This window comes from Grammomys surdaster, unplaced genomic scaffold (genome assembly GCF_004785775.1).
Source record: "Grammomys surdaster isolate TR1022 unplaced genomic scaffold, NIH_TR_1.0 354, whole genome shotgun sequence".
In the NCBI taxonomy this organism is placed as follows: domain Eukaryota; kingdom Metazoa; phylum Chordata; class Mammalia; order Rodentia; family Muridae; genus Grammomys; species Grammomys surdaster.
In genome coordinates this window covers 880,352-893,220 of record NW_021604773.1, presented here as the reverse complement: position 1 = coordinate 893,220, position 12,869 = coordinate 880,352, and the positions used below count along the sequence as shown (strand labels likewise).

General features: G+C 48.7%; 1 protein-coding gene across 1 annotated transcript in view; it reads right to left on the bottom strand.

Moving 5' to 3' along the window:
• The window catches only part of Ap2s1 (adaptor related protein complex 2 subunit sigma 1), a 10,683-nt gene extending 2,804 nt beyond the window's left edge, over positions 1-7,879 (bottom strand). Inside the window, exons 1-2 of the mRNA XM_028779557.1 lie at positions 7,766-7,879; positions 2,652-2,801 (exon numbers count right to left, since the gene is read on the bottom strand). Coding sequence (XP_028635390.1) covers positions 2,652-2,801; positions 7,766-7,768 — 153 coding nt within the window. The 5' untranslated portion in view covers positions 7,769-7,879. The remainder of the gene's footprint in view (positions 1-2,651; positions 2,802-7,765) is intronic.
• Positions 7,880-12,869: the final 4,990 nt, after the last annotated feature.

Genomic DNA, 12,869 nt, shown 5'->3' with positions numbered 1-12,869 from the left:
GGGCGTGGCTCAGTGGCAGAGCCCTGCCCAGTGTGCATGAGGCTCTGTGTTCTGGCCTTAGCACAGTGAACAAACAAAAGGAGTGCACAGTTAACACAGATATTGATGTTCACACTGGGATATGGCTGGTGTTTAGCCAAATCCAAGTTCTCTGGAATGTATGCAGGGCACCACCTGGTGGTAACTGTGATGAACTACATATTTTGTGGGTCTTGGAATTTTTATTTTTTTTCAGCTCAGTTCATTTTTTTAAATATTATTTTGCTCATTATTTATTTATTATTTGTGGAAACAAGGTTTCTCTATACAACTCTGGTGTGGAACTTTATATACAGACCAGACTAACTTCAAATTTTTCCTTATCTTTCTACCTCTATTTCCCAAGTGTGGGGAAAACTGTCACCTCAGAGATAAAGACAGAAGGATAGTCAAGGCTGGGGGTCAGCCAGGACTACAGAGTGAGACTGTCTAAACCAGGAGAAAAAGCTGGGTGGTGGTGGCACATGTCTTTAATCCCACTTAGGAGGCAAAGGCAGGAGGATCTGAGTTCAAGGTCAGCCTGGTTTACAGAGTGAGTTCTCGAACAGCCAGGGCCATACAGAGAAATTCTGTTTTGTAAAACTAACCCCGGACCCCTATTCCCTAAACAAGAAAGGCCGGGAGTAGCTCTTCCCTAAAGTCTCACTATGTGACAGAGACGGGCGCGGTGTCACATGCTTTAATCCCAGTGCTGGAGGCTCCCTGGAGTTTTCTGGCCTGTCGGTCTAGAGTAACCAGTGAGTACAGGCCTCAACGAGCGAGCTTATCTCAAAACACAAGGTAGATAGCTCTTAAGGAATGACCCTCAAGGTTGACCTCTGGCCTCCGCACTCACTCTGCCCTGCCACACACATAAACACAGGAATTCAGTGCCTGTGTTACAGGCATGCATCACAAAGCTAGGGTTACAGGCATGCACTGCAGTGTTAGGGTTACAGGTATGTATTACAATGTTAGGGTTACAGGCACGCACTTTTCCCCCTCAGGATTGTCTCTATGCAGTCCATCTTGGACATAAACTCTCCATGTAGCTGAGGACCTCTCCTGCCTCAGCTTCTCAAGTACTGGATTAGAGGCAGACGCTCCGTGCTCCCGCCCCCGTGTGGTGCTCACACCCCCGTGTGATGCTCCCGCCCCCGTGTGACGCGGCTCTGGCTTGGAGCCCTGCACTTCATGTATTCTGGGGAAGCACTTTACCAACTGAGCCATATACTCAGCCTTTCATGCAACTTTCTTTTGGAGACAGGGTTTCAATGTGTAACTCTGGCTGGCTAGAAACTCTACAGAGACCAGGCTAGCCTTGAACTAACAGAGATCTGACTGCTTCTACCTCCTTGGTGCTGGGACTAAGGGCATGAGCCATCAGTCTTAGTATCCACCAAGTTTCTTAAAATTAGCAATGTCACTCACTAGTCATAGCTCAGGACTTGGCATGTGGCTGACTTCAAGCAGCATCTGTTCAATGCTATCTCGGCTCAGGGCAGCACCTCGAGACATACACGGCTTCTCTAACTGGCTCAAGGTGCAATGGGGGTCCTGAGCTATGACTAGAGTGACACCGCTAGTAATTTTAAGAAACTTGGTAAGGACTACATGGTAAGGACCTGGGATGATATGGCGCATGCACTTGGTCTGTGCTTCTGTCCCCAGCCTCTCCCGCATTGGTGACTGCCACTCTCTCCAACACCTCTATAGAATGAGAGCAGACACTCCCTCCTGCTTCTCACCCCCAACCAACCTGCGCTCTCTCGCTCGCGCTCTGTGTGTGTGTGTGTGTGTGTGTGTGTGTAGTGTATCTTGGAAGAATGGGGCTGTCTAGCTGGGACCTCATATCAGAGCCCCCACCCCTCCTGCGATGCTGCCTCATCTCTGGCAACTCCCTGTGCCACACTGGTACCACCTTGAGGGTCGCCTGCTTCTGTTCTTGATCCCTAAGGGGGATCCTAGCCAAGCGTGGTGGTACAGCCCTGTAATTCCAGGACCAAGGAGGCTGAGGCTGGAGGATTATGAGGTCCATCTCTGGAACCCACACAAAGGCGGACGGAGAAAACAATTCCAAAAAGTTGTTCTCTGACCTCTGCACACAGGGACACTGTGGTGTGCATGCTTTCCCCCACAACAGTGAATAAATATGCAGACAGACAGGGGATCCTGGAAGCTGGTGCCAACTCCTGTCCCCCTGCTCAAAACTGTTCTTTGGCTCTGGCCACTAAGTGTGCCAGAAGACCTCAGGACCTCAGCCACACTGTTTCTCTCTGCCTGCCCCTCCTGGAACTCTCCACCCATGCTTCTGCCCCAGGGCCTTTGCACCTGCTCCTCCCCCGGAGGCTTGGAATGTTTGAAGCTCTGAAAACATCCACTCCCTCAGATCTCGTCACCGGAATGAACAGGGTTTGCGGGTGTATTGAGGATCTCAACTCCTCATGCTTGTGTGCTCTTTGCTCACCGACCACACCCACAACCCCTGAAAGAGAAAAAACGAGCTAAAAGCATGCGGAGTGGATTAACTGCGGAGAGGAGGTCATGGGCCGTGCTACTATTGGAGAGGGGCGGGAGGCGGAGGTGCCGGGGAAGTCGGGGGCGGAAAGGGGCACGGGGAGGGTATCAGTCACCTCCACGAAGTTGGTGTGCTTGGCATCCCTGACGGTGACCACGGCGTGCACCTCCTCAATCAGCTTCTGCTTCTCGTCGTCGTCGAACTGCATGTACCACTTGGCCAGGCGCGTCTTACCTGCCCGGTTCTGAATGAGGATGAATCGGATCTAGAGCGACCAGAGAGGAAATGAGAGCGGCGAGGGGCACGGCTCAGGGTGGGCGCCATGACACATCCCGTGGGAGAGGTGGCGGGGTGCCAGGCTCGCTCTCTCTCTTCTCTCTCTCTCTCCCTGCTTTCTGAGGCTGCCTCCCTGGGTCCTGCTGTTCACTCTGGACGTGGGCTGTGGTCCTGCTTCCGTCGAGTGACTGACCAAGTCCCAGGCTTTACTTCATCTTATACCCATCTCTGAAGCCACTTCCTCACCTTCAAATCAAGTTTCCCAAGATGCTCCATCTTATCAGGGATGGGGGAACAGTTACAGTCCTGGGGAAGCACCCAAGGCCTTGAGTGAGCCAGGCAGGAGCCACCCCTCCAGGTGCTCCCTGGGGGATTGTGGACAGGTGCTCTTACTGAGCCACACAGGGGGGGTGACAGGCACTGCCACTGAACAATAAGTTATGAGCCATCTCCCTGTTGGCTATGTAAGCACTCAATCCGTGTTTATATTTAGACTTCTTGGGTCTGAGTTCCTACAACGTGCTTTATTTTATTTTATTTTATTGAGACTGTGTCTCCTGTAGCCCACGCTGGCTTCAAACTTTCTACACAGCCAAGCAGACTTTGAACTTGCTGCCACTTCCCAAATGCCGGGATTACAGGCAGTGACACAGCTCAGCTGTGTTTGGTTACTTGTGTTTGGATGTGCATGTGCGTGCATGCGCCCATACAGACCAGAAGCATCAGGCCTCTTGGAGCTGGTGTTCCAGGTGGCTATGAGCCACCTGATGTGGGTGCTGAGAACCAAACTTGGGTCCGCTGCAGGATCAGTAGGTGCTCTTAACTACTGAGCCGTCTCTCCAGGCCTTGCTTTTCTGTTTTTTTTTTTTTTTTTCTAAAGTCGGGGTCTCCCTATGCAGCCCAGGTTTGCTGAGAACTTAGGGAACTTGTCTTGCCTCAGCTCCTCAAAGTTCTGAGATTACAAGTGCAGGCCACTGTGACTGGCTTTACTGGTGCTTGGTGGAAGCCCAATACCCTGGATGTAGAGGCAGAAGAATTACTCTAAGTATGGGGCAAGCTTGGTTTACATACTGAGTTCCAGACCAGCCGAGGCTACATATAAAACTTGGTCAAAAAAAATAAATAAAACAAAATCAGACACCACAAACTTCACCCTCCAAATGTTCTGAGCTAACCCCTCAGCCCATTCACAGCTGTTCAATACTCACTGCTAATTCCAGTACACTTCCTTCCTCTCATTTTGCCAAGAATAACCTGGAACACAATGTGACCTGGGCAAGCCTGGAACTTAAGATCCTCCTGCCTCAGCCTGACAGCACTGCAATTGCAGGCCTATCCCGCTCACTTCCCGATTGCCGGTAAATGCTACTTCACTTGTGGATGGGCACCACCTCAGTTACTCATCCTTCAGCTGATGGATAATGGTACAGCTTCCACGTCCAGGTTACAGTGAGAAATGGCACACAAGTCTCTGTGTGTGTACTCCTTGCTCTCTGGCCAGCTACTCAGAGCAGAATTGCTGGGCTCTTCGGAGACTGCCTGTCCTCTCGAGAGGTGTTAGTGCTTTCTGGCATCTGGTGCTTGTCTGTTTGTGTGGAGGTGGAGAGGATTTTGAGGGAGCCATTCACTCCTTCCCACCTTGGGTTCCTGGTATTAGACGCAGGTTGCTGGGACTATGTGGCGAGCGTTTTTGCCCTCCGAGCCATTTCAACCCATGACCCCATGACATTTGTTTGTTGTTTTGTTGAATTCTGGGCTAGAACCTGGGGCGTCACACTTCCCAGGAGAGCAAGTGAGCCTTGACACTTAAATACCCAAACTGTTTGGAGCCTCAGCGTACTGTACCGTGAGCTGTAAATCACTCAAGAAAACCACCCACAGTGGCTCTGACTCAGACTACACATTCTGTGTTAACCCGACTACCTTCTATCTGGGTCAGAAGGAGGTCACGAGACCCCCAAACACTACGTCACCTGTCAAAGAGCAATTCTGAAAGCTGAGTAGTTCAGGTGGACTTGGTGGCACAGGCCTGTCAACCCAGTTTTTTGGGAGGCTAAGGCAAGAGGATCATAAGTTCAAGGCCTGCCTAGGCAACTTGGTGAGACCCTGACTAAAAATAGAGGATAAATCACGTTGATAGAGCTCTTGCTTAGTGTGCTCTAGGCCTGGGGCTCAATCCCCAGCACTACAGGAAACAAAACAACTGAGTTAAAGCCACAAGTACTCACTCAACACAATCCCCAGTACCCACTGAGTCCTCAGTAAAATCAGCAATCATGAGACCTAGACCAGTAGTTTTCAACCTTCCTAATGCCATTGGGGGTTCCTCATGTTATGGTGACCCCCCCAACCATAAAATCTTTGTTACTACTTCATAACTGTAATTTTGCTACTGTTAAGAATTATAATATAGCCGGGAAGTGGTGGCGCATGCCTTTAATCCCAGCACTTGGGAGGCAGAGGCAGGCAGATTTCTGAGTTCGAGGCCAGCCTGGTCTACTGAGTGAGTTCCAGGACAGCCAGGGCTACACAGAGAAACCCTGTCTCAAAAAACAAACAAACAAACAAACAAAAAACAACAACAAAAATCATAATATAAATATCTGTGTTTTCTGATGGTCTTAGGTGGTCCCTGTGACGGGCATTCAACCCCCAGAGGGGACATGATGGTTGAGAACCACTACCCTAGATGCATTCAGTCAAGCAGCTAAGAGCACACACTCTGAGCTAGAAAGCATCCTAGTGCTATCAGGCAATGGCTTTATGTTCATGGGCAGATGACTTAACCTCTGTGGGCCTCGGCTTCCCCTTCTGTGTAATGGACAGATTCCCTCCTTCGCTAGACCAATGAACAGGATAATAACTGATTATAAGAGGTGCAGCATATGGCTACTATATATTACACATCATAAAGCCCCAACCTTTCAGTAGCATTATAAAGTATGCCCTGTCAGAAAGGCATGCCCCAGCCACCCAGTGTTGTGCATCTGTGATTGTAGCTACTGGGAATGCTAAGACGGGAAGACTGGGAGTTCAAAGGCAGCCTGGGATAACTGCAAGATCCTGTCTCAAGGAGAAGAGTGGGGGGAAAAAAGAGCTGGTGAGATGGCTCAGTAGGTACAGGCTGCCAAACCTGAAGACCTGAGTTTGATTCCTGAGACCCAGGAGAGGACTGACTCCGTAAGTTGATTCTGACCTCCACAAACCTAACGTAAAATGAATAAAACACAAGAAAGGACTGAGATGCGTTTCTGTGGCAGGAGATGTGCTTGACTTACTATCATGGACAAGGCCCTGGGTTTCATCCTCAAGACAAAACGAAGGAGAGCGAGGGGAAAGCGAAAAGAGCGAGAAGAGAGAGCAAGAGTACACAGAGTGGGAGGAAGAGAAAGGAGGGAGGGAGAAAACCACAAGGCTGGAAACACAGCTGAAGGTAAAGTATTCAAGCAGCATGCCCAGGACCCCAGGTTCAATCCTCTACCAGAGTTCAATCAAAATCAGGGCTCAAAGTTTCCCTGCTGGGAAGCCTAGCTCTGAGCTCTATCTGTCCAGACATATATGTTCTTGCCCATTTTACAGATGATAAAGCTAAGACCCAAGGAAAGCAGTGATCACAACCAGAAAGCAGAGCTAGTCCCTCGAAGTCTTTACCCTGGGCCCTGGATTCTTTACTAGCCTCCATGGTCTTCCCTGAGCCTCACTCTTCACTCCATCTATCTGCCTTATTCAACCTAAGCAGAAAACACAAACAGGATGTTACATGCTCCTTCCAAGAACTACTTCTGCTGAGCCAGGGAAACCCAGTTCTGGGCAGCCCAGGAAGGGAAGGGGTGGGTGCAAGCAGGCTAGGGCAGAGCCGGGCACAGAAGCATAAGGGAAGAACAGCTGGAAGCAGGGCTGAGTTAAGCCCTCTGTGTCTTACCCCCGTCCCCCAACCAGTATGTCTGTTTCCCTCAGTGAGAAGCATTGCACTCCTAGGAACACACCTGAGAAGCCCCTAGTCCCTATATCCATCCCTCTGCTGTCGCCTCAAGGAGCCTCCCGACCACCTCCCCCATGTTCTGTTGTAACCTCTACCCACCCTCTGCACCTTTGCCCCCCTCTGTGAAGCTCCACAGGGCCTTCATTGTAAGCATCCCTTCTCCCCGTCCATGGCGGGCCTCCCTTGTTACAAAGGTCGCATCCAACCTCCAAGTCCTCTACTCACCTCCTGTTCTTGACATCCCCCTCCCAACTCTTCTTCCCCAAGTCCCTATCCAACGAACTCTTAGTTCCAAAAGGCCCATCTCAGAGGTGGAGGTTCCCCCTAAATCCAGTGCTCAGTCCTTGCTCCAAAAGCTCCCCCTCCTCAAATGTCACGCCTTCGAGCCTACTCTGCACCCCAGACCTCTCCTCTGTGGAACGTTAGCTGCTCCTCATTTTCTTCTAGAAATCACTTTCTAATGTTAGAGCCCTCTCTCTTTTTGCAGCAGCCTAAGCCCAATCCTATAGGGGCTGACTTCCGGTCTCCAGGGTCCTCTTCTTCCCCTGGAAAGTGTCTTCCCTGGCCATATCCATCTTGCCCCAACACTAACTCTCCTTAAAACCAGCTCCTCCCTGCTCATAAGGAACCCTGTCTGTAGAGTCTCTGGTTCTTTTTCATCATCCCTTCCTCATCTCCAATATCTTCTCCCGCCTCTGCAGTTTCAAAATCTCCTGCAAATGTCTCCCACCAGGGCAGTCCCTTCCCTGGACACTCTTTCCCCCTCCAAATCCTTTACTTGGAACCACAAGCACACCCCGCAGCGCAGCATCAAGCCTCTGAGCCCCATTCCTGACCCCAATCCCGAGAACCCGCGCCCGGCCCGGATCATCTGCGGCAGGAGAAAGCTTGTCAGCTCCAAACCGAAACCCCGGGGACCGTACGTGAACCCTCCCTCTGCCTGTCCCCGGTACGACGCTCCCCTCCGTTACCATGGCGACCCCTGTCTGGACCCCAGAGGCCCGGGTCCCGCTGTAACAGGGCGGCTCCGGCTCTGCTTGCAGTTGTGGGGCCCAGGGCTAGAACTGGCTTCCGGCAGCAGAACCCGCCTTCCTCCTCGGGTACGGCCCTCTGGGAGTTGTAGTTTAAACGCATGCGTCGGCAAGTAATGGTGGCCCCCGTCTAGACGCCTTCCCAGCATGCTCTGCGATTGCCCTTTTCCTATCAAGAGAGCTAGCCACCAAATGCATTGTGGATGAAGGTCTCTGTATAAGGACAATTACTATAGGTTAAAAGTAGGCTGAGTGAGCGTTGCATTTCGGGAAATGTGGTTCTAGTGCTGCTCCATCCCAAAGCTACCTCCCAAGGGCATGCTGGTAATAGTAGTTTTTTCTTTTGAGCTTTGTTTTAAATTATAATATATAATGTGCTTTGATAATATTTCCCTATTACCATTAGCTTACTTCTTTCTCCTCCACCAAAATCCTTTCTTCCCCTAAGTGTTCCTATTGTCATGTATTTTTTTCTTGTGGGGCGTGTGACCCACGGCTTTGATCTGGGGTTGCGGATGTGGATGTTACTTACTTGGGCAAGGGCATCTTTTAACTGAATACACTGCTGGGAATATGACTCTCTCACCCATTGCGACTGGTCTTTAATTTTTTCGCTTATTTTATGTGTTTGCGTTCTTACCTGCATGTAGGTAAGTGTACAATGTGCATGCAGTGTCCACAGAGGTAGAAGAGAGCATAAGAACCTAGGGACTGGAGTTTGGGAGCCGAATCTGCAAAAGCAGCAAAAGCTTGGAGTCTTCTCTCCAGCATCTCAACCCTTCCCCAACCTGTGGTGAAATATTGATGGGTCCAGTCTCCTTCAGGTCGTGAGCAGAAACTCACAGCTACTGTAAGTTCCTTTGGCATTATCTGTCACTTTCAGAAGGCATGTTTCACCCCTTCCTCCAGTGATATTTTTCTTTAAACTCAGAGTTTTATGTGTCCTGGACCAGCCTAGAACTAGCCTTGTGTGTGTGTGTAGGATCGGTTGGAGTCTTGATCTTCCAGCTTCTGCCTCCCAAGGGGCTACCTTATAGGCATATGCCACCACACCAGTCTCAGGAATAGTGGGTTATTTTTATTTTATTTTATTTTTGAGACAGGGTTTCTTATATAGCCGTGGCTATCTTGGAACTCACTCTGTAAACCAAGCTGGCCTTGAACTCAGAGGTCTTCCAACTGGGATTGAACACTACCACTGCCCGGCAGAAACAGTCTTAAACAGGAAATTACACTGTGGACCTAAAAGTGTAACTGCCTTTCTATGCAGTCCTTTAATATGCTGTCAAGCTACCTGCACCTGGTGGTGGTGGCACAGGTAGTAATGGCGGTGGGTGATGCTGTAACTGTTGCTGTGTACCTGGGAGGTGTCTAGCAGAATTATCTGTAAGCCAACACAGTTGATCCAGGGAATCAAACTCAGGTCATCAGGCTTGACAGTCTGGACTTTACTCACTGAACCAGCTCCCTGGCCCATATCAGTTTGTGTTTGTTGTTCTTTTGTTTTTCTTTTCTGGCCTATTGTGAGGGGAGTTCTGGGGGGTAATGGGGTGGGACTTTGGAGCTGTGTTTTCTTAGAGTAGACCTTGGCTCTTTGTGTGAGGCTGGCAGTGTGTCACTTCCATAGCCAGAGGAGACCACACAGCTCCTAGGAGCTGGAAGATTTGAACTCTTGTGTTTAGCTTCTTTATTCCCTGAGGTAAGCAGTCCCCTTTCTTGATATATTGTTGTTTAGAGTTTCTTGTTGTGAGGGGCTATTGCCCTGTCATAGGCTTCAGCTCTGATCAGTAAAAAGTTCCACATCTGAATTGGAGAGCAGCTAATCCTTTAAGTCTGGTTGTGAGGAGACAATCTCTTCTACAATTTCTTCAAAATCATGGAAGGGCTCTCCCTCCTCTTCTGGCAACTATGTGGCTGAACAACGTAGCTGCCATCTTGGATGAGGGAAAGGTGTGATACTCCCTTAGTGAACACATTGGAATGGGTTTGTATCTGAAATGCATCCCACAGAGTCTGGCAAGGCTGGCCTGCGCTTGAGGCTGGTGAGCATTGTATAATGCAGCTGCTTTTGGAGGGTTGGGATGAGATGATCTTGGGACCATCTTGGTTCCTTGTGATGCTGACAATTGGAGACAGCATCGTGTGAAAAATTCCATCCTCTGGGGATGCTAGTGTGGGTGTTTCCTTGGTGTCTTTAGGCTTAACAATCTTTGCAAGACTGTATGGGTTTGTATTAGATCTGTGCAGACCCCATAACAGGAGTTCCCAAACCAGGAACTGGGGGAGGTTATATGTTCCACTCCTTGTAGTGCATAGAGTGGGGTAGAGAAGTGGGGTAGAAGGTGCCTGCTTTGCCAGCCTCCTTCCCATGATTTAACCGTGCTCAGTCACCTCTGCTGGGTCACCTCCTATTATGGAAGGTGAACCAGCATCGAGGGAACCATAGGTCCTGGGACCCAATCAGTTTCTGTAGCCTCGGGTGTGTAGAGCCATGACAAGCATGCACACATTCATCCACTATTCATTCAGAAGTTATGGACTCCTTCTTTAAGTTTCTAGTCTGTTTCCCCAGAGACCAATACCAGTACCACCTTGGTCCTCATCGGGGCTTTGGATGCAATCTTCTGTGGGGTGATTAAGGCTCCATTTTCTCTTCCTGCCTATCTCCTCGGGGAGTGGGGGCCATCCTTACCTGGTCTGGACTCCCAGCACTCAGAGACTCTGATCTTGGGTCTCATAGTAATTTTGGCCACTAGAAAGGGATCCTGGGATCCCACTGGGTATGTGAGTATGCGTTCTTCCTGGGACCCCATTGGGTACGTGGGTATGCGTTCTTCCTGGGACCCCATTGGGTATGTGGGTATGTGTTCTTCCTGACTCCAGAGACTTTTGGTCATCTGAGAGGCCCTGGAGAGGCAGTCATTCTTGATCACATGGGGTCATGGTGAAGGATATCCCACTAGGGCCTTCAGAAATGTTGTGGGACTCTTTCTGGAATACGCCAGTCCAACACCAACAAGAGTGGAAGAGAAGAGACGTCACTGGTGGACCAAAGCCAGGATGGCTCCTGAAAGGTTTCCGTCCCCAGAGCAGTTTGTATTCTGATTTTATACTCCAGAACCACAAGGTGGCATGGGTAAGTGAGATTTTACAGAAGCCTTTTGGGAAGTCAGCAAGTTGTTAAGGGCACGGACCCATTGTTTAGATATTTTTTCCAGGTCATTCTGTTCCAGGTAACAAGTGAAGTCATGCATTGGTAAATAGACAATACTGGCACTGTATAAGTCGATTGATCTTTCCTGCCCTGTTATACTTCACATTTGTGTTAATTGCTGCATTATTCCCACCATCTAGAAACTGGAACAAGCCTGATGTCCCTTAGGGGATGACTGACTGTGAAAATGTGGTATATATAGACAGTGGAGAGAGGAAAGTTAAAGTTAGAAAGACAAACACTGAGTGTTTCCTCTCATATGCAGAACCTAGATTTAATTTTTTAATTACTTTTAATTAAAAAAATATTATTTTAAAAAATTTTTGTTTTGAAGCACTTTATTTATTTATTACTTTCATTCATTCATTTTGTGTGTGTGTGTGTGTATGTTGGTTTCTTTTTGGTGCAGTTGATACTCACTGTGTAGACCAGGCTAGCCTCTAACTTGCATTGATCTTCCTGCTTCAGCCTCCCAAGTGGCAGGATTACAGTCATTCACTGAAACTCCTGGTTTAAAATTTTGTTTATGGGTGTGTGTATACATAAATAAAACCCGGACAAAATAGTCCGTGAAAATAGTGGTGAGTGCTTATAATCCTTGCATTCGGGAGGATCGGAAGTTCAAAGTCATCCTTGGCTACTTATGAAGTTTGAGCTACATGAGACCTCAGATCAAGAAAGCAAAAGGAGCCTGGCAGTGGTGGTGCATGCCTTTAATTCCCGCATTTGAGAGGCAGAGGCAGGTGGGTCTCTCTGAGTTTGAGGCCAGCCTGTTCTACATAGTGAATTTCAGATAGCCAGGGCTACACAGAGAAACTCTGTCTTGCAAAAACAAACAAACAAACAAACAAGAAGAAGGAAATCAAAGAAGAGAGGCTGGAGAAATGGCTGGCAGAGATGACTCAGGGGTTAAAAAGTCACACTACCTTTGAAAAGGACCCAAGTTCCATGTCCAGTTGGGTGACTCACAACCACCTGTCATTCTGTCTTGGGGAGGGGGCAGCATGTTTGGGGTCCAACACCTTTAGCCTTTGAGAGAGTACTTGCATTCATGTATATCATCACATGGACACAAGTGCACACGTGGAATTAAAAAAAAATAATCTGGGCATGGTGATTCATGGATTAAATCCCAGCATTCTGGAGGTTGAGACAGGTGGATCTCTGTGAATTCAAGGCCAGCTTGATCTACACAGCCAAGTTCCAGGCGAGGCAGGGTTAGAATAGTGTGATCTTGTTTCTAATAAATAAACGAACATATACAAACCAAAAAGCACAGCTGTAGAGCCCTTGCCTGGTGTGTATAATCTCCTAGGTCGATAGCCAGAACTGGAAAACAAAAAATGAAACACGGGAAAGAGGACTCAGTTGGTATAGTGCTGGCCCAGAGTGCATGGTGACCTAGTCTACCCCTCCAGCACAAGGTTGGGTGAGGTGCAGGCATGTAAACTAGTGCTTGACACAAGAGGCAAAGGAATCAGAAATCCCAGGTCATCAGTGGCTACGCAGGAAGTTCGAGGCTACCCTGGGATACATAAGACAATGTCTCTAGAAAAAAAAAATAGCCAGGTATGATGTAAAAAGATAATGGGAAATTGAAGGAGATTTACTGAACTGAGGTCAGGGAAGGAGAATGCGTTGTTTGCTAGCCAACAAACAAGAGAATGTCTACAAAGTTTTGGCAGAAGCCTGGTGTCACACTCCAACAGGTCTTTCCTTAGCCAAGCGTTACGTCCTTTGCACAGGGAAAAGGCTCAGTGGATAACATATAACACCATGCTTTTTGCCCAGCAAGGAAAAAGTAAACATTACAGATTTGTATCTTACGTG